This window comes from Engystomops pustulosus, chromosome 8, assembly GCF_040894005.1.
Source record: "Engystomops pustulosus chromosome 8, aEngPut4.maternal, whole genome shotgun sequence".
NCBI lineage: Eukaryota > Metazoa > Chordata > Amphibia > Anura > Leptodactylidae > Engystomops > Engystomops pustulosus.
This window is the reverse complement of record NC_092418.1, coordinates 92,676,365-92,696,605: the sequence shown is the minus strand read 5'-3', so window position 1 is coordinate 92,696,605 and position 20,241 is coordinate 92,676,365. Positions and strand designations below refer to the sequence as shown.

General features: G+C 40.8%; 1 protein-coding gene across 5 annotated transcripts in view; it reads right to left on the bottom strand.

The window, feature by feature from the left end:
• LRP2 (LDL receptor related protein 2) overlaps nucleotides 1–20,241 on the bottom strand; it is a 144,697-nt gene that overhangs the window by 41,785 nt on the left and 82,671 nt on the right. For 3 of the 5 annotated variants that reach the window (XM_072121786.1, XM_072121787.1, XM_072121788.1), the window contains 20 exons: nucleotides 16,546–16,712; nucleotides 16,289–16,432; nucleotides 15,869–15,978; nucleotides 15,364–15,541; nucleotides 14,591–14,804; nucleotides 13,907–14,146; nucleotides 12,802–12,990; nucleotides 11,528–12,445; nucleotides 11,283–11,448; nucleotides 10,478–10,636; nucleotides 9,951–10,240; nucleotides 9,658–9,861; nucleotides 8,869–8,898; nucleotides 8,544–8,786; nucleotides 7,333–7,458; nucleotides 6,300–6,419; nucleotides 5,740–5,871; nucleotides 4,752–4,953; nucleotides 3,319–3,614; nucleotides 1,064–1,580 (listed from right to left, as the gene is read on the bottom strand). In XM_072121786.1, the coding sequence (XP_071977887.1) occupies nucleotides 1,064–1,580; nucleotides 3,319–3,614; nucleotides 4,752–4,953; nucleotides 5,740–5,871; nucleotides 6,300–6,419; nucleotides 7,333–7,458; nucleotides 8,544–8,786; nucleotides 8,869–8,898; nucleotides 9,658–9,861; nucleotides 9,951–10,240; nucleotides 10,478–10,636; nucleotides 11,283–11,448; nucleotides 11,528–12,445; nucleotides 12,802–12,990; nucleotides 13,907–14,146; nucleotides 14,591–14,804; nucleotides 15,364–15,541; nucleotides 15,869–15,978; nucleotides 16,289–16,432; nucleotides 16,546–16,712 (4,645 nt within the window). The remainder of the gene's footprint in view (nucleotides 1–1,063; nucleotides 1,581–3,318; nucleotides 3,615–4,751; nucleotides 4,954–5,739; nucleotides 5,872–6,299; nucleotides 6,420–7,332; nucleotides 7,459–8,543; nucleotides 8,787–8,868; nucleotides 8,899–9,657; nucleotides 9,862–9,950; nucleotides 10,241–10,477; nucleotides 10,637–11,282; nucleotides 11,449–11,527; nucleotides 12,446–12,801; nucleotides 12,991–13,906; nucleotides 14,147–14,590; nucleotides 14,805–15,363; nucleotides 15,542–15,868; nucleotides 15,979–16,288; nucleotides 16,433–16,545; nucleotides 16,713–20,241) is intronic. The other 2 variants (XM_072121789.1, XM_072121791.1) reach the window with 1 other exon arrangement.

Genomic DNA, 20,241 nt, shown 5'->3' with positions numbered 1-20,241 from the left:
TTAAGCAACTGGAATGGGTCACATGGACCCTCACAAGGTTCTATTAAAAGACACATGTCATCAGGTCTGTGTCACTATTTCTGTCACCTCTACCTGTTGGAGCAGCTCACAAGGATCCTACCCCAGCCTTTATCTAGTTATTACATTAATCATTATAAAATCATCTATTCTTTATTATGTAAATGAGGCTGGTCACATGGTCAGAGGCAGTGATGTCACCCCTGTTCCCCCTCCCCTCTCCTCCCCCTGCTTATGTCTGTATGTAATGTATAGTAAAGCATTGCTGGTGTCTGTGCTGCATCTGCTGACATGCTGCATTCTCCTAATACACAGAGACACAGACATCAGCTACACAAGTACCTGACATGTTCTGCTATAACATGGCTGCAGCCTGGAGCTGTTGTATCTCTCCTATACACACACAGGCTGCAGGGGGGCGTGGCCACCAGCAAGCACATGGAGCAGCCATTACATCATTATAGAAGCTGTCAGTCAAGCACTGGGGGAGTGGCTGTACCTCCCACTCATGAATAAGCTGGACAGCCGAATATTATGATGACTCATTGGACAACTCACAGGTCATTTGCATACAGTTTTAGGACCTCATTGCTTAGGTTTACAGGCATGTAAAGGGACAATGAAGGGATAGAGGCAATGCTCTCTAATGGCAGTTTATGAAAATATATTTAGTTTAGGGGGGTTATTTTGCATGACGGGTTCTCTTTAAACTTGTCTGTTCACAAAAGCACAAAAGCAAAATCTAGAGTCTTGAAACACCAAAATCTTGGGCCCTAATGCAAAATCTGTTTCAGTGTACCACACGAACCATGTACCATTCATAATATAAGTATATGCTTATGTAGTACTGGCATCATTGCAAATGCTCAATTTACAACCTCTACAGTTCACCATCAATCGATTGATTCTGATGCCATGAAGTTGGTCTTTTAGATGCAGTAGGTAAGCATGATGATGTGTGTCGAGTTTCTATTCATACCAGTAGTCCATTATTTCATGGATGTGCATGTTGATTTTTTAGGTAATGTACCAAACAATTTCTTACCTGCCAACCCAATCCACTGCTAAACCTTCTCCGCTCAGAAGATCGGTGGTAATAATTGTCTCTTTGTTGGTTCCATTTAGGAACATCCTCTCCATAACTCTTCTCCCCACATCAATCCAATACAATCTTTCTTCCCTTTGATCAAAGTCCAGGGCCACCACGTTGCTCAGCCCTTGCAATATCAGAGAATAGGACAGTCTATCCACTGTCAGGTTTCTCAGATAATACCGATTACTGAATATTAGGTAAGGGGCAATATTGCTGTTCTGGCGGCAGCTTTTCCCATCGGGTTCCCGGATGTAGCCTGGGGCACATTTGCAGATGTAGGACCCAGCAGTGTTCTCACAGACCTGACTGCAAAGCCAAGGAGACTCTGCACACTCATCTATATCATCGCAGGTTTTCTTATCAGACATGAGCCGATATCCAGCCCGACAGCTACAGAAGAAGCTTGTCAGTGTGTCTGTACAATTGTGGTCACATCCGCTGATGGAAGGATCATTGCACTCATTAATGCCTAGATGAGAGAATAGAAAGGGTTAATCTGATACACCAGTGAACATGACAGTATATTTACTGCTTGGATAGCACAAAAAAATTATTTAGCCATAATTCATATTCTCCTACTGAAATGTGTTTATATTATTCCATTTATAAACAGAATGTCTGGTTCTGAATATTAACAATCCACCAATTCTGGAACCTTTCTATTGCTATTAATATTCTAATTCTAAAAGGTGTTCTTAATTATAGCTCAATATTTCTTTATTGTCCACTTCTCTGATAATACATATAGAAGTACCATACATTATAAAATCAGGTAAGTTTGTAGTTACCACTAGGGGGAGCTGTATACCACTAGACTAGAAAGAGCTGCATATTGTTTATACACTAAAGGAGATGTCCATGACTTTATTATTGATGACTTGCCCCAAACCCTAATGTACAGCTCTACACCAAATGGGGATAGTAAATAGTAAAGTAAAATAAATAGTGATAGAAATAACCTGTACTGGAGATGTTTAAAAAAAAAAAAAAAACGGTTTAGGAGAACTGGCTGTACCCCACATCTATATAGGGTCCCCCAACCTCCAAGACACCATGCAACTACATTTATTGCATTATGGGTAAAAATGTCCTTGCCTATGCATAGAATAGGTCAACAATATCAGTTTGCAGCTCCATACACTGTGTAGTGGCTGGGGAAGGTATTGCAATTGCATACAGTGCCTACAATGTGACTCCAGAAAATAGATGACACAAGGAGACATAGGGTGAATATCAGCTGTATTTTCAGCATAAGAGTACTCCAGTACTATCAAAAATTTATTATAGTTGAAGGGCTTAGTACATACATATTTTTTGATGGGATCCCAGTAGTTTTAATGTGAATCTTTCAGATTTTATAAAAATACTGCAGACTGTATTTGGTATTCATACCTCAGAGATCATACTCTTCTGTACATTGTTGGCAGTGACAAAATTGTGAAAAGTGAAGCCATAATCCAGCTCTGCAGATCATGTAAAGGCCCTGGGTGAGTCTTTCATCCTGAAGAGCTTTCTGCTCTCTGCACTGTGCCTATCCACAGCCCCTGCTTGCTTTTAGGAGTCACAACTGTATCAGGGTTTTGGCTAGATAGTTACAGCAGTTACTCAGAGCATGGGGGAGGGGCTGTAAAACAGTTCATTGCAAAGAACAAAAAGCTCTTCAGACAAATTGTAGGAGATGAAACCCTGGATTTAAAATTCACTTTTCACTGTCCTGCTTCTACCAACTACAAAGTAGGGTTACACAGATCTCCAGTGCCTATACACTCCACTGTCTGCAGTTTATTATGGTCAAAACTGATAATAGATTCCCCACCACTGGATGTTCCTCCACCAATCTGATATAGATGGCACAACTTAAGATCCGATTTTTCTTGAAGAGTCAATTTCAGCTAATATATATATATATATATATATATATATATATATATATATATATATATATTATACTGTATGTATGTTAAATAATATACAATCCCTTGTCATTCCTACTGGAGGAAGACCACAAATGACCAGGTCCCCTTTTCTTTAAATGTATGACCTTGACTTTATGGAGTTGTTTCTAATAAATGATCATTCCATTTTGAATTGGAACGCCATGTATCTGTAACCAAATTTATATGACCAATATGTAATGTAATTACAACCCCATTTCTGTCCTCTACATGCTACAATGATCACTTTGAGAGAAGAATCCTTCAACGCACCACATCCTTTCTCATCGCTGTTATCGGAGCAGTCATCTATCCTGTTGCAGAGTTTGACAGCCTCAATACAGTGGCCATTGTCACATTTGAAGAAGTTGGGAGCACACGTTGCCTCGGGAGTACTGCAGAGATGTTCCAGTTCATCGGACTCGTCCCCGCAGTCATTGTCTCCATCGCACACATAGGCCCTGGTGATACAACGGCCGTTCTGACAAGTGAACTGTTGCTGCTGGCAAGGCGGGTAGCTGCACCCTCTTTCATCACTGCTATCTCCGCAGTCATTGCGTCTGTCACACCTAGGAGATCAGGATACGGATTAGAGGCTGTAGGGAAGAATAGCATCCTTTCATGCCACTAGCGTCTGGCTGTCATGAGAGATGGCGCTGGCAATTAACTCAATGTGCTGAAAATACAAAATGTAGCTAATAATCCTCACATGTCTCCCGAAATACTTCAATGAAAGATTGCCCCGTGGAATTTACAAGCATTCAAGTGTATGCCTACAGGATTACTTATAATATGCAGAATGAATGTATATTTATGTAAACATTTTGCAGCTGTCAGTCACTACTGATTGTTTTCATGCTGTAAAGCTTAATGGAGGTTTTAACATTTCCATTAACTTTTTACAACAAAAACTCACTTATTTATCATAAAGTGCCAACATGGCTATTTTAGCAGAAACTTATTGCTCCCTGCTTTCTTACAGCTTAAAATTGTATCGGTGTCTTGAGGACAGTAATACAGTAGAAAGAAGGAGGAGAAATTTAGATTATTATTGTAGCTTTCCTCCAGGGTCCCCTGAACAGGTTCACACCTTCTTGCTCCTCTTGTATTCCCAGACAGCTATATATGTGGCACTTTAAAATAGCCCTGATCATAGCATATCCTGAGCAGGCTGGGACTGCGGGAGGAGGCCTTGAGTCTTGTCTGGGGAACTCTATGTTGGGTAGGGAGGGCTGTGAGATCTACCACTGGCACCCATGCCACAAGTTCGCCACCACTGCCCTATGTTATTGCTTCTGATCGATCCTGATTTTCTCATGACGATGACTTTTCCTTCTTTGTTACCTATTGCTTTACTCCCAGCACTGACCTATTCCTGACTATATCAATGTCTTGTCTTCTGGCCTGTTACATCCTGACCACTCTCTAAGTGATGATCCATGGCTGATCCCAAATCATCACAGGATTCTGGCTTCCAGCAGTATATATCAACTTGGGTTGAATAAAAATGAAGACCAGGAGATCCCTTGGACTTTCAAATGCCAACGCCAAACAGATTATGACCTGAAGAACTAAAATCTCTGTTATATGACTGCAAAAGTCATCTTTTCTTTCAGTCTGGCATCTAATGTGACCCACATAAAGTTTAAAGGTAATAGACAAGTGTCTTCCTTATGCAATTTCTGCTCAGATCACAGATCACATACCTGAAACTACTGCGGATACAGAGGCCATTACCACATGTGAACTCTGTGCTAGCACATGACCGTCTTGTACAATTTTGGTGTTCATCGTAGGCATCAATACAGTCGGAATCTCCGTCACAAACCCAGCTTTGCGGAATGCACCTTCTATTGGGGGGTCTGTTGTTTATACAGGTGAACTCTGTTGGCGCACAGCTGCGGTTAGCTAATAAAAGGGAATAGAAAATTCAGAACAGGAGGTTACTACATGTGTGAATGACAGGTTTCCCAAACTGGTTTTTAACCTAAATGGGTTTTCCATGACAAAATATTAGTACCCCACACAAAGGGTAGATACTTTAAAGGGTTTTCTAAGAGTCTGGAAAATCTCTTGAGGGCCAGGGCAGAAGTGGAAAAAAAGGAAAGCTTACCTTGCTCCTTCTGTGAATACCTGCATATTTCCGGTTTTCAGTTCTGCCTCCGGATGGAAGTATCAGGGGGTTAAGGGACCCACCTTGGATGACCAAACAACAAAGGAAGTGACGTCTGTGGTCACAGGATCTTATGTATCGTGGTCCGAGGAAGTGATGCCCCTGGGTCAGAGGAATTGGGCAAAGTGGCTCCGTTGACCTCCGAGACCTCCAGCCAGACACAGAGCCCACAACCACAGGTACCAGAGTTATGTGGGAATCAGGAACAGGAGCAGGGTAAATATGCTTTCTTTTTCTACCCATGTTCCAGTCCACTAGAATTTTTCCAGATCCCTTTAATATCAAATTAGAGGTGGTCCAAAACCCAGCTTCCCACAGATTAGGTGTCCTCAACATCACAAACAATGTGACACAAAGCAGACAGCTCCATGAGTAGTGATAAAACTAAGTAACCAGTGAAAAAAATGGAGGTTAAAAGGAGCTAAGACTATCTCATCTGTGGGGGTGCTGGGTATTGGACCCCAATGAATCTGATATTGCTTTATACTGGTCCAGTATAAATACAGCATGAGAATCCTTACCACAGTTGTGTCTCTGGTCCTCATCGCTCATATCCCCACAGTCATTGTCACCATCGCAGACCCAAGTAGCTGGGATACAACGGGCGTCATCACATCTGAACTGGTCACTTGAGCATGTCCGCACAGGGGCCACTGCAAAGGATGCACACAATTGGTGATTGTGAACCAAAAATACTTGTAAGAGATTTTCTGATTTTATCTCAATAGAGAGGTATTCCTTGAATAAAACACATTCATTGTACATTGTAAGAACCACGGGAATATGTGAGCTCCTGCAGATAAGAGGACACTAATCAGTAAGTTCAGCTTCTTTCTTCATACATCACTTAAAGGGATTGTTTCTACCTCTACACCTACCAACTATCAGCAGAATGAGGATAAGATCCTTAACGCTGGGGGTTCAGCTCTCTGTAGCCACAGTCCCCCAGTCTGTTCACATGTTAACTTTGGAGGTGTATCCCTGTGAGTACATCGCACGCATGTGACATTACAAAACAATGGTGTTAATTGAACATACACCGCAATTTTCAAACTGTGTTCAACGTTTCCTTAACCCTTACCACATGATGGAGGTTCATCAGAGCCATCCGCACAGTCTACCCCCTGATCACAATACCAGTGACCAGGAATACAGCGTCCCGAGGCACAGCGGAATTCACTTTCGGTACATATCATGGTGGCTGGAATAGAATAAATAAAGCATGTTATGTTTTCTCCAGTAATTACTTAGCTAGTAATGTAATGTGCTAGTATATGTGGCTATTAGTATATATACAGTGTGATAGAATAAACTGCCTGCTAGTCATGAGGATCAGTCAGAAGGAGACTGGCAAATCATTTCCATTTGAATTTACTCTGTTAGAAATTATCACTGAAGTCCTAATTCTTATGAGTATGAGAACACTTACTGTCCGAAGGCTTTGCATTGCTGTGATGACCCCTTTAATGGGGTTGTCCATCCACATCAAGTTTTCCCTTATGCATAGGATTGTTTTTTACTTGCTGAGAGGTGAGAGCCCCATGGATTATTAGAATGGAGTAGCTGGTCATGGATGCGCCCAGTGGCGTAACTAGAAGATGATGGGCCCCAGTGCAAAGTCTGTGCCAGGCCCCCGACTATAATGTATGGTTTATAGTAATAGTCTTCTCATATGGGAAAGTGACACCATAAGGGCCCCCTAAATCTCTTGGGCCCTGGTGCGACCACAACCTCTGCACCCCCTCAAGTTACGCCCCTGCATGCGCCTGCTGCTCTATTCATCTCTATGGCACTGACTATAGCAGAGCGCAGTACTCAGCTACATCCTTTATTACTCCATTCATTTAAGCTTCTAAAGGAAGCACCCAAATATAACTTATTTTCTGAGTCCAAGTATGATAAATTGTGTAGAGAGAATATACTAAATGGAATTATAAAAGCTTTCTAAGCAATTATCCACTCTGTATATACAGAATTCCCTACATGTCACAAGGCGGCAGCCTTTATAATACAATCGGTAATTCTGCTGTAAAGTAATGGATTTCTTTCAGTAAGTCCATAGCCCTGTTATTCGGGCAGTCATTAGTGATGTGATTAAACACTACGCATCTTACCACAATGAGTGGCGCTTTCATCACTCATATCTCCGCAGTCATTATCTCCATCACAAAGATAAGTACGAGGAATGCAAATGTTGGTGCTCTGACATTTGGTGTACCCCGGTTCACAAGTGCGTTCAGCTTTAAAGGAGAACGAGAAAAGTGTTGAAAAATGTTTGAATAACCAAAATCACCAGTTTCCCATCCCCCAAATCTTAGTAGTAGTTGAAACAGTTTTAGTCATTCCTCATTCTTGAATTTTTTTTGGAAACATTTACTCATATGTAGCTGGAAACTAATTTTTCATTTTGCAATTTGTTGTTGTAATGCTTTGCAACTTATAAAAATCCAAGCAATAATTAAATAACATCCATTAGTGGGGTGTCACACATTTGAAAAAAAATTTTATCAAACATTTTAAAAAATTCTCTGTTTTTTTGTCTATAAAAAAATGCAGAACTGGTCGGGTTATTTTCCCCCCAGTTTTTCAGGTTTTCGTAAAGGCACAGAAATAACGGAATCTTCTACAAACATTTGTGTCATTGATGTATTTTGTGATATGTAATATGTGAAGGTTATAGAAATGTCAAACCGAGAGAAAAAGATACAATCCAAAAACATTCCAAAAAATCTCTACTGCCTTACAGCTAAAATCTGGGCAGATTTTTGAGGAACAAATGCAGAATTCTTCATAAGTTCAAAGGAGCACATTCAACATAAGCTGGCGCCAGAATTCTGCTGCACATGTCATGGTAGATGTGCCCCATAGATTTTTATTTGTGGAAAATAATTTTGGGGGTTTTTTTGGAATGAATCAAGAATTTTTCATTCTAATCCACTTTGGTTTCAAAACATACTGTAGTATCTAAATGAATAAAAATTACATTAAATGATAACATCATAAAGCTATATCTGGGTCAAAAAAATGTGTACACACATACATTTACCAATAATACTTAGAATGGTCCATACATTGACCCTTGTAGGGACCAATGTTGTGTTGACCTATACTGTTCTTTGGAGGGCTCTCGCTTGTGTCCTATTTAACCCCCATGGAAGCCAATAGCAATGTTTGTTGACCAATATTGGAAGTCTTTTAAGGTTAAGCTATCAGAAACATCTCAATAATTTGGGGGTCTATATAGGCACTAATTTTGCATATAGCTCCATACTACAGAATATTAGAGACTCCATATAACGGTAAATGAACATTGTGGGTAACTTACGGCAGTTCCTTTCATCAGATGTGCCATTGTCATAGCAGTTGTTCACCCCATTGCAGACATAGGCCCGGGAAATACACCTTCCGTTATTACAGGCAAATTCAGTGTTCGGGTCACAGGTTCTGAAGAGACATCCGGCCTCATCACTATTATCTTCGCAGTCGTTGTAGTGGTCGCAGCGGTAGTGATAGGGCACGCATTTGCCATTGCCACAGGTGAACGCGGTCGGTGAGCAGGTATGAAAAGCTGCAAAGATAACCCAAAAGTGAGTGAATAGATGTAGAGTTTTGGATCTAATTCACTATGTCAGTACTTTTCTATACTGTACCTGCCAGTGCAAACACAGCTGCAAAGCGGACTGCATGTGGGATAAAACAATCATTGCTATGAGTAACGTTTCACAGGGTAGTTTATATAGAAAAACCAGATGGAGAGGGGTAGCCATGGCACAATTTACCAAAACACAATATATAGGGGACTATTCTCACCAGTTTTTAATGAAAGCGTTAGTTCTACAAACTAATTATACTGAAAATTATTACAGTTTTTATTTATTATTATTCATTTTTTATGCATACCACTTCTAGCAAGTGTTTTAATTTGCTGGCTTACCATATTACATTAATTATGAAATTTCCTATAAATTCCCAGTTTGATCCATATGCTAATGAGGTAGTTAATGCACCCATGGCATGTCCTTAGTACCTGGAGCAATTCCTGTCGAAATCACTCCCCTTCGAGTTTCACCAGATGCTTCTCACAAGACAAATCTGAGAGGATAGTAGTCCAGTTGAGAATAGCAAAGCCTTTGGTGCCTCATTTTCATACGGATTAAACTGGGTATATCTTGGAAATGTCTAAAGTCGAGTTATGTTTTTATCTGAAAAAGTGAAAGGCAACTGGTGTCCATGTTATGCTTCTAAGTGTACATTTTGGTTTGCATGCACCCCCGAAGAGGCCCACAGGGGACTTTTCAAACATGCAGCTGTCCGGTAGGCCCCAGAATGAATTAAACTGGTGAACCAAAGGTACCCAAACCAGTGCTGTAAAGATGTGAGGGTGATACAGAGAGGTCAGAATCTTCTCTACATAAACAAAAAGGAACCACCAAACTCACCACATACACGTTCCAGTTCATCACTCCCATCCCGGCAGTCATTGTCATTGTCACACTTCCAACTTTCTTGAATGCAGCGGCCATTGAGACACGTGAACTGCCCGCTCTGGCATCTGGTGGCATTGTCTACAATACAATCCTTGTTGTTGTTTGCCAAATACCAGCTTCCAGTAGAAGGACATTGGCATTCTGCTCCATTGGGACCTGAGGATTCAGACAATGTTATCACTCACATCCATTCCCAATTGTAAAGACAAGACATAAACCTCTGATATTCACATAGTAAATTTTACCTGGCGCACAGATGTGACTGCAGCCGCCATTGAACTGATCACAGGGGCTGGCGCACTGCTCCTGTTTATTCTTAGACAAGACATGAATGTCCATTGGGCGCTGGGGTAGGTTCTGAATCATAACAATTTGATCTGAGCCATCATGTTTATTGGCCCGGTATATACTCCTTGTGTTCCAGTCAGTCCAGTAAATGTGTTGGTCGTACAGGGTCATAGCAAATGGATATATGGCTGTGCTAACCACTACCTCTCGATTTGCACCAGTTAACGAGCAGCGTTCTATCTTCTGTCTGAAAGACAAAAAAAGCATAAAAAAGTGAAATTATCAAAAGACCAAAAAATCCTAATTATGAAAAAATTATTCAAGGACAAAAGAGATAAACACTGCTATGCCTAAAGAGAGGGATGAAGGAGTGGAGCATAACACAAAGGAACCCACAAGATGAATGAAAGATCCTTAGAGTAAGCATATTAGATAGGCACAGTGGTTACAAAATGTTTAATAAAAGCAATGTAATAGTACATACAAACTTGCATCAGCCCAATAAATCCGATCTTCTTCGTAGTCAAGGGTTAGTCCATTTGGCCATACCAAACTAGTATTTACAATAACCGTCCGAAAGTTGCCTCCCAACGTAGCTCTTTCTATCTTGGCATTGGACCCCCAATCTGTCCAGTACATGTACCTAACACAGCACAAGGAAACAATATAAAACAGACATAGCATATATTCAATGTATATAACATATTATACATACTATATGGACTATGGATAGTATGGGGTATAGTTTTTCCGTGAAGGCTACATTCACATGAACGTATGGGGGACGTATATACATCATGTGCGGCACCGTACCGTAGCCTGTAGAAGGATAGGACATGTCCTAAATTTCGACGGAATACGGCGCCAGGCTCTATGTTAAGCTCTCCCTGGCGCAGCTATGTGCTACGGTACAGCGGGCAACGGCAGTGTGATTATAGCCTAAAACGGGATCCATTCCTCCTTTCTTCCAATGTCCTCTTTTTGGATAAAAAATCATAGCCTTGGTAGTGTTACTACCCCCCTCCTCCCTCCACTTTCGAGCCAGAAAGACAAGGACATCATAATTAGACAATGGAGCCACAAGTGGCTTCTGTGATGTACACAAGAGCACCTGAGGCTTATTTGCATAACTTGAAAATGATTTTCACCAAAATTAGGCCATTAGAAGATAGAGGAAGAAGTGATTCTGTTTCAGGGGACACCCAGCAGTGTGTAAGTGTGCTTGGTGTACAATACTGCATCCATGTGGTAGATTTCCTTTAAATAAGTAAAAGAAAAATAGTTCCTACCCTCGGCATGGATCCAACATGATCGCTCTAGGCCGGGGTACACGTGCAATCACAGTACGGTCAGAACCATTCAGTGCCATCGAGGTTATGGTCTGGTTTAGATAATCACTGTAGTAAACCCTTTTATGAATCCAGTCAAAGGCTATTCCATCCGGAGCTCCCAAATCTAAAAAAAAAAAATTCAGAAAACTAACCAATGCATTAAATATTAAAATGAAGGTAGTTTTAGATCACTTTTTCCTTACCTGAAGCCACTGTGGTATGTTGATTTAATGCCGATAGTCCGAAGTAGCGAATTTCACTCCTTCCAGCTCCTACACTTCGAGTATAGTATATTCTGTTATCCGAGCTGTCATAATCCAGCGCCACTGCTGTCCTAGGAACATTGACCCTGGGGAATGGAGGGCTGTGATTCTCAGGATCAAGGGGCAAACTGTTAATAGAGCCTTCTAGTGCATATATCAGGTAGTCATCAGTGGATATAATACATCTTGTTCCATCAGGCCCAATTGCCCCAAATGCACAACCACACTTGCGTGTCTGTGTACCAGGCAAGGCAAAGCAGAAATGTTGACAACCTCCATTATTCACCAAACATGGATTGTTGTTGACTTCCCCTGGTAAGACCGGCTGAAAACGCTTGTCAAAAACAGTGACGTCTCTAAGAAGGTTTATATTATCCCGGAGGACCGTTGGTTGCTCCGTGTTTTGAGGTTCCTTGCTGGCTTGGAATATTTTTTTCAAGTTTCTATCTACCCAAATAATTGTGTTCTGAAATACTGTAATCCCATAAGGTGTAGGGTTGCGGTTGCCATATCTTACTATTTCAGTTTCACCACCTTCAGGTCGGATTCGTGCAATCATATCCAAAGAGTCATCCACCCAATAAACATAGCCAGTATTACGATCCACAGCTAAACCTCTTGGTGTACTAATTCCCTCAGACACCAGAACTGTTCTGTTGGTGCAATCCAGAAATGCCCGCTCAATTTTAGGGTTTTGCCCATAATCTGCCCAAAACAGATATCTGTTCTTAGGATCCACCACAATATGTCTGGGCATATCAACTGAAGTTTTCATTAAAACACGACGGTACGTTGTGTTCAGGCGAACTATTTCAATGAAGGTTTCGGTCAGGAATGCATTGGTGAAGTAGAGATTTCCTAAAAATAAGTAGGAAAGAAACAGTGAAACCTCAGACTTGAGACAATAGGGGGTATTTAGTAGAACTTCTACACCACATAGAAGCACTGATATAATCACAAATGCTATCGTATCACTAGCATTTGATTATTTTCCCCTTTTCTGCCAGCTCCACACCAGCACGAGTGCCGAGGTAGCATAAATACCCCCTAATACCTTAATACAGGTGACTTACATTGGAAAACGTTATTCACTGGGTGATCATGTAGAGGCAGCTCAAATATGTAAAGGAGGGTATCTTTTATATCTTGTGCCATGTGTCTATGGTCTGCGGCAAAATAAAGTGCTGATGCAAAACAGTTTTGGTTCAACCTACCTGCAACCCAGTCAACTGCAATTCCTCGAATTCCATTCCTCCCAATTCCACCAGTAACAACATTTCTAAAATTTGACCCATTCGGTTTAACACGGCGGATTCCATTGTATGCAGATACAGAGCTGCTGAAATCACACCAGTATATGAATCCAGACTGCACATGAACATCCACATGAAGAGCAGCACGACCTACAAAAACAGTTACAAAATTGACTTAATGTTGTACCAAATATTAAGGTTAATCTAATAGCGATGTCTTATGAGACATCAAGTTTTCAGGGAGACAAGAGACATTTAAATAAAGAAGCTTTATTTGAATTCAAGAAAACGTCAATATAATATTGTCATATGTCAATAATAATCATATGATTTCATCTGAAAATATAGATGTCATATGGTAGTTAGATGTGTATGGTAAGGTCCAAAAATATACAAGTTTATGTCTAAGGCATCAGGACAAGGAATGAAGTGGGAAGTTCTTCCTTTGACAAATGACTATCATAGTGCAGTGGGTTATGGACCCACTAACGACTCTAATTTGACTGTGGGCCCTCCCAAGGGTATGGGCCAAGTTGGCTTTCACCCTTTAACCCCTATAGAGGGACCTCGATTTCCTGGGACTAGGTCACCAGTTCGCTACCTGTTGGAGACCTCTAAGGTGACAACTAAACCTGGTCAGTGAAAAGGCACTGCTTCAAAGCACCAGGAGCACATACAGAAAATACTTTTTGAAAAGGCTGAGGTCAGGATAGGTAGAAATCTTGTGTAGTCAGAGAACAACCCAAAGTAGGCAGCTCAAAGTCATGGTCAATGACTAACGGTGGTCATCAGGTGGAACGAAACCTGTTACATGCCAGGGTCAGAAACGTGGATGCGTCACAAAAACCAATAAGACAACTGAATAACTTCATAGGACCTTGCAACCAGACACCTTCCCGAAGCGGAAGGTGCTTTTTATGACCCCCCATCCATGACCACTAAATTTATCTGCTACACTGCCCGAAATGAGACCAACGGAGGTTGGCTGTATGTAATAGCAGCCATAGAAATAACATTGGGATAATTTTTCAAAACTTTAAACTGATGTACAAGAAAGACCACCTACCTCGTCCTGCCATTGGTACCATCGCCTCAGAATGATCTGCAGATTCCAAACTAAATCCTCTGATAGCTGACATCATAGACACCACAATAAAGGAGTTGTAAGGTGTGCAGGTCCTGTTATCAGAGCTCAGATTAAATCCTGTTGCACAAGCACATGAAAACCGTCCACTGGGTTTAGGCAAGCAGAGGTGCTGACAAGCATCAGGGTTATTGCTGCATCCATTAGAAGAACCGGACGCCTCTGTATAAAGGATAAATAAATAATGTATTTGTTATCAAACGCTAAAATATCTGTTTTATCCACTTGAGCAACCTAATGCTTCAACAGGTTTTCAATGAATTTGACCTTTATTCAATGTGTTACCTCCTTGGACCATAGGACAAAACAGTACGTGAAGTCCCCTGAAGTGATGTCCTGTGGTCAAAGAAGGTCACTTTTTGGATAAATCGGGTTTGATGAATACCCCACTGCAACTACCAAATGGGGCAGGCCCAAAAAACAAAAAGGATACCAGAACCAGGAGCCATAGTGGGGAAGTATTGGTTTTTTTAGACCCCTTTAAACCTTCTATGAGAGTTGTACTGCAGAAGTATAGGAATATGTGGCCAAGAGGTTCCCATTGTAAAGAAAAAAGCATCCCTTTGACTATGTAGACCACTATATTATAGAACAAAATGTACTCACTGTCTCTGTAATGGACTCGAAGACACCTAAGTCCTGCAACGTTTTCTCGCATGACCACTCGGTTGGATCCAGTAGACTTATCAACACGCTCAATAGCCTCATAATCCCGGTCTGTATAGTAGAGAAAGTTCTCATGGACTGCAATACCCCAGGGGTGGGAGAGATGCTGCACTACAGTTATTCTATTTGTTCCATCCACATTTCCTCTTTCAATCTACAAAGACAATTATAGAATCATTACATTGGTTTCATATTGTAAATGTCTCCTGCGAAGTACTGAAATAGAGTACTGTTCGGCCATCCATCATCATAAACAGAGAGAATGGTGCCTGAAGCTGCTGGTTTCACGCTTTATGTAGTGGCTGGAAGCTATAAGTTTGCTTTAACTTTTCTTTTTAAAGGACATCTACCACCAGGATCAAGGATTGTAAACCAAGCACACTGACATACTGGTGTGTGCCCCCTCTAGGATGATCTGCTCTTCGTATGCCCATGTTTTTTGTTTTTTTTTAAATAGGCTTTAACATTTATGCTAATGAGTCTTAGGGGCGCCACGGAGCCTGGAGACCCTCAGGCTCATTTGCATAATTTGAAAAGCATTTTTTTTGTAAAAACCAGAGCATAAGAAGCATAAAAAGGAGCAGATCCTGCCAGAGGGAGCACACACCAGTATGTCAGTGTGCTTTGTTTACAATCCTTGATCCTGGTGATAAATGTCCTTTAAATCAAACGTAGGTAAAACTACTTTGAACAATACAAATTATAATTCTTACCACTCCGCTGCCAGTAACGGCCCAGTAGAGTTTCTGATCTGCAATGTCAATTGTGATGAACTCAACATGATCAAGGTTATTGGTGTACAAGACAGTTGGGTTGGAGCCATCCATATCTGCGCTGGCAATTTTCGCAGGAACCCCTCCTTCAGTGCCTTGGTCTGTCCAGTACATCTTTCTAGAGAGAAAAAAATTTGTAAAGCACTTTCCCAAAGATCATAAATGGGAAGTTAAAAATTATCAGTCAGCAAGGAGTACATACAGGGGAAGATATTTCAAAAGAGTCTCAAAGTTAGGCTAGACAGTCAGATTCATCAAGGTGTCTGATGCTGGGTGACAATTCTGATATAATTTAAGACTGTCTACTTAGTTGGCTAAGTTTATACCAGAAAACGGATTCCGAATTCATTCCCTGTGAAGCCACGATCCCTTACATAGGCCAAATCCTCTCTTGCTGTAAAATTGATGGTCCTGTGTCAGATATATACATAAACCTGTAGCTTACCCTCTAGCTGGGTCAACAACTATCCCAAGAGGTCTTCCCGCTCCGGTAGGGGTCCCATCATTCGTAATAACCGTTTTTCTATACTTTACGTCTCCATATAGTTTTAGAACCTTAAAAAAGGAAGTCAAAAAGATGCAAATAGAATACAGACTAAGAATACATTAAACCATAGAGGTGTACAGGATCTTGGGAAAAGTGGAAAGTGGACACAGACCATGGGGTTACTTATTGTTTGAAAAATATGCAGAGGACTAACTTGAAGCCCCTGGGTCCTTGTCATGTGTTATCAATATTTTTGTGTTCCCTTAGGCCTTGGACTTGTTCATCCCTCATAGTTCTGCTAATGTGTAGCTATATGTAACCTATATTAACATGCAGTTCCAGTTTGATCATAGCATCTTATACTCTTATACTTCTTACCTCAATTGACTGAGTCACTGGATTTGTGTAATAAAGGTTCCCTGAAATCCAGTCTAATGCCAGACCGACAGGAGTACCAATGATCGCCGATGGAGCAAACTCAGTCCTGTTCATTCCGTCTGCCTTTACCCGGTGTATTTCGCCCTATAAGTAAATAAAATTACACTAGCTTTATACATAAACAATACATATCACTGCACAATAGATGGAACCGGAACAAAAAACGTTTGTAAATGTTCAGAATCTTTAGTACTTACAGGATTTTCAACCCAGTAGATCATTTGCTCCGTGTCATCAAATTCCACATCATATCCGTTCTGGATGCCTGCTATCGGTACCATAGCATCATTGGTCTTTTCCAGGGGATTAAGAGACATCCCATAAATAATGTTATCTCTTATTACAATGAGGAATGGCTTATCATCTGCAGAAAAAAAGGTTTATATGTATGTCAGAAAAATGAATCAGTGAGAGATGCAATACCATGCACAACCACAAGGGTAGTAGGGTGCTATGGTTTGATAACTCACAACAATGAACCCTATGCATTGTAGGTTTTAAGCATCAGACGACCACTTGTCACACATTTCGGATCTATCAATAGAAATAAATGGATAAACCATTTTTAAGCTATCTTAACCTTTGAATACATCATGTGAAGAATAAAGCTCAAGCAATCCTTTAAACTTTATTGTACTTTATTGTAACGCACTGCTGTACAAACAAATAGTGCTTGCGTGTTATTTATTTACGAGATGAAGGTATACTGAAAATATGTTAAAATTTTTACATACTTTTGCACAAATAATTTGAAAAGGCACAACCTCTTTTCAGACATTGGGGCACATTTATTTAGGCTTTGCGCCGCTTTGTGACGCACTTTTTTCGGACTGTGCCCTATCTTCAATGGGAAAATGGCTTACACAAGTATTTAAGTAGCGGGTGCATTGCAATTGTGTCGCACACAAAACCCTTTTATTTGGCGCAACTGCGCTGGCTTCCATACAGCACAATTTGGGGGGGGGGCGTCGGATGATCTGACTGATTCGGACTGAGAGCGGGATTTAAATTGTGTGGCAAGACAATGCACTTACAAGCACCAGGAAGAAGAAGTTGAACCTGAGCAGGGAAGCGACACATGCAGGATATCGGGCGCGCATCGGACAATGCACTTTCAGTGAATCCCCGCGGATGGGTAAGTAAATGTGCCCCATTATGTTGGCTTTTCTTGTGTGACTCAGGGGGCAGGTTTTATGCAAATTTTCTTACACAGTTTTGACAGTCATAAATGTGTCAAAATATTGACCTCTGAATGAGTCATGTCTTGCCACTGAATGTGGAGGTCAGGGCAGATTCCCCTTAACCCACAACAAAGGAGAAGAACTCTACTTTTTGGTGGCTTTCTTTAGCTTTTTAAGATTTTGGAAGGCTTTATATATATACATTATACATTTTTACAGTAAAAAAAAAAAATGCTTCATTTGGGGTATGCTGTAGTCGGGTGAAAAATAAACTTTTTGTATTGAACATAATAAGTTGTGTTACAGCGATACCTGTTTGCAGCCTTCAAAAAAAATTACTGTAAAAAACTGCTGTAGAAATGCCTGGTGTTATTTATTTTCCTAATATTACATGTTATATTATGTTTATACTTTGTAAAAATATTCGACTATTTAACATATTGTAATTTTTGAGTTTTTGATGTCTGATTCACTTTGTATATTTTTTAGAAAGAAAATGTTTTATATTTTTAGTCCCCTTCAGTAAAGAGCCTCAGCTTTGATGTATGCGAAACTTTTAACTAGCTTTTAATTTTTGCCTTTTTTTTTTAATTTAGGCAATTTCAGATCTCAAGGTGAACAGTATTGCTATGTTGAAAAGAAGACAATAGATGGGAATGAACATACCAAAATCTAATCTTTGTGCTGAAAGTTGGTGCTGGCAGACAAAAATAACACTGTCATCAAGGATTAGGATCATAATAAGTCTCAGAAGAATGAGCAAAGGTCTTTTTTTTTTTCAATCATTAGCAATAATTAAGATCTTTCACAATTAAATTAACAAGTGATACAATCTCTATGGTAACAGAGACGGAGCATCGGATCTTTCATTTATTCAATGTAGACTTTGATCGTTCAAAGATGGAAAAAGAAAGTGGTTGATTTGGATGTTTTTTCTTATGGATAACAATATAGAATTGGAATTGGAAGACTGAGAGAGCCCTGGGCCTATGGGCTGGAGATGCACATTGATATCACTTTATAGGAGGTCCTCAATTGTCACCCAGGTGAGATGAATACCACAGCTCCAGGCCAAGGGCCATCCATTGGGGCACATTTAATTACCCGGTCCAGTCGGGATCCAGAGGCGCGTTCTCCGACGAGGATTCGGGTCTGCCGGGATTCGCTAAGGTCGTGCGCCCGATATCTACCAGGTGTCGCTGTTGCGCCAGAGTTCACCTTGCATGTAAGGTGCATGTAAGTGCTGATCTTGCGACACAAATTCTTTTTTAAATTCATCGTTTTTTCTGAATCCATCGTTGCCACGCCCCCCGATTTCTGTTGCGTGAAAGTCAGTGCCGATGCGCCAAAATCAGATCATGTGCGCCAAAATCCCAGGGCAATTCGGCGCAAATCGGAAATCGTCGGCAAACCCGATGAAAGTGCACAATTCGGACCCTTAGTAAATGAGCCCCATTGTCTTATCGAGCCTTGTTTCATAACATTTTCACTTCCATTGGTTCAAATGGTGCAGTCATTCACCGCAACATTGCTCCTATTACTTGGACTGCATAAATTATGCTCATAAAAGTATTGAATGGGGCTATTCTATAAGTATGAGTACTTCCACTGCTACTCCCACAACTCTCCCTTATCCACAAAGCTCTGCAAAGTGTTGCACCTAACTACTTCCCTTCTGTCATATCAGTCCATTCCCCCTACCTGTGCTCTTCAATCTGCCAGGGATCTAAAATTATTCTTTTCTTTGATTCAAACTTTATATCTCCAGGACTTCTTCTGAGCTGCACCATCTCAGTGGAATGCACTAACCCCGGACTATCAGACTAACACCTAACTACCAAAGTTAAAAAACCCTAAAAAACCATTTCTTCAGCCAGGCCTATCACATTTCATAACTGTGTGTAACATTGAGTCTTTTTTTACTAACCAACCCAGTGTACTCCTTCTGTCTATGTAATCCCTCACCAACATCAGACAGGTTATCCTGCAGCCAATACTCCCTGAATACTGTAAATGTTGATCGAGGCTGGTGACTGCTTCATTATGCTCTGGGTCTTTGGGGCAGGAAAACAAAGAATATTGTAACTCACCTTCTGAAGGATTTCTCCAGCGTTGTCACAATCCTCCTGTGCAACCCAGCGGCCTCTTCTTTATCTTCTGTCTTCTTCTCCTCGACGCATGTCCAAGACAGAAGGAACATGTGACATTCCTAAAGACCTGGGCGTGCTTCCACATCCCATCCACTGCTGGGAGTGTTCACGGCTGTGTCTTCACTCATAGGCACAACTATGAAACACTGCGCATACGCAGAGATTTACCCGCACAAAAAAGATGGAGCCTGCTGATCCCGCCCACTCAGGGATGCAAAAAGAACATAGGTGAGTACCTCTACCACCCGAAAATAGGAATAAATATTAGGTTTTAGGTGGGGATCATATTTAATTTGTATTGGGAAGGTGACCAACCCTTGAAAAACAATGAAATTGTGATCTTGCAAGCAGGTCCATCATTCCTATTGTTCCATTGTTATTGTTCTGTACATTTTTTGTTTGTTTATGTCTCCTATGACCTGTAAAGCGCTACAGAATAAAGATATTTATTTCTTGATCCAAGAATTACATTTAGTGTAGTCAGCTCAAAATTGGCGCAACATACGGATCATTTTGATGTGTCTTATTTTAGACACTGGATGCCAAAATGAAATGCGTTACA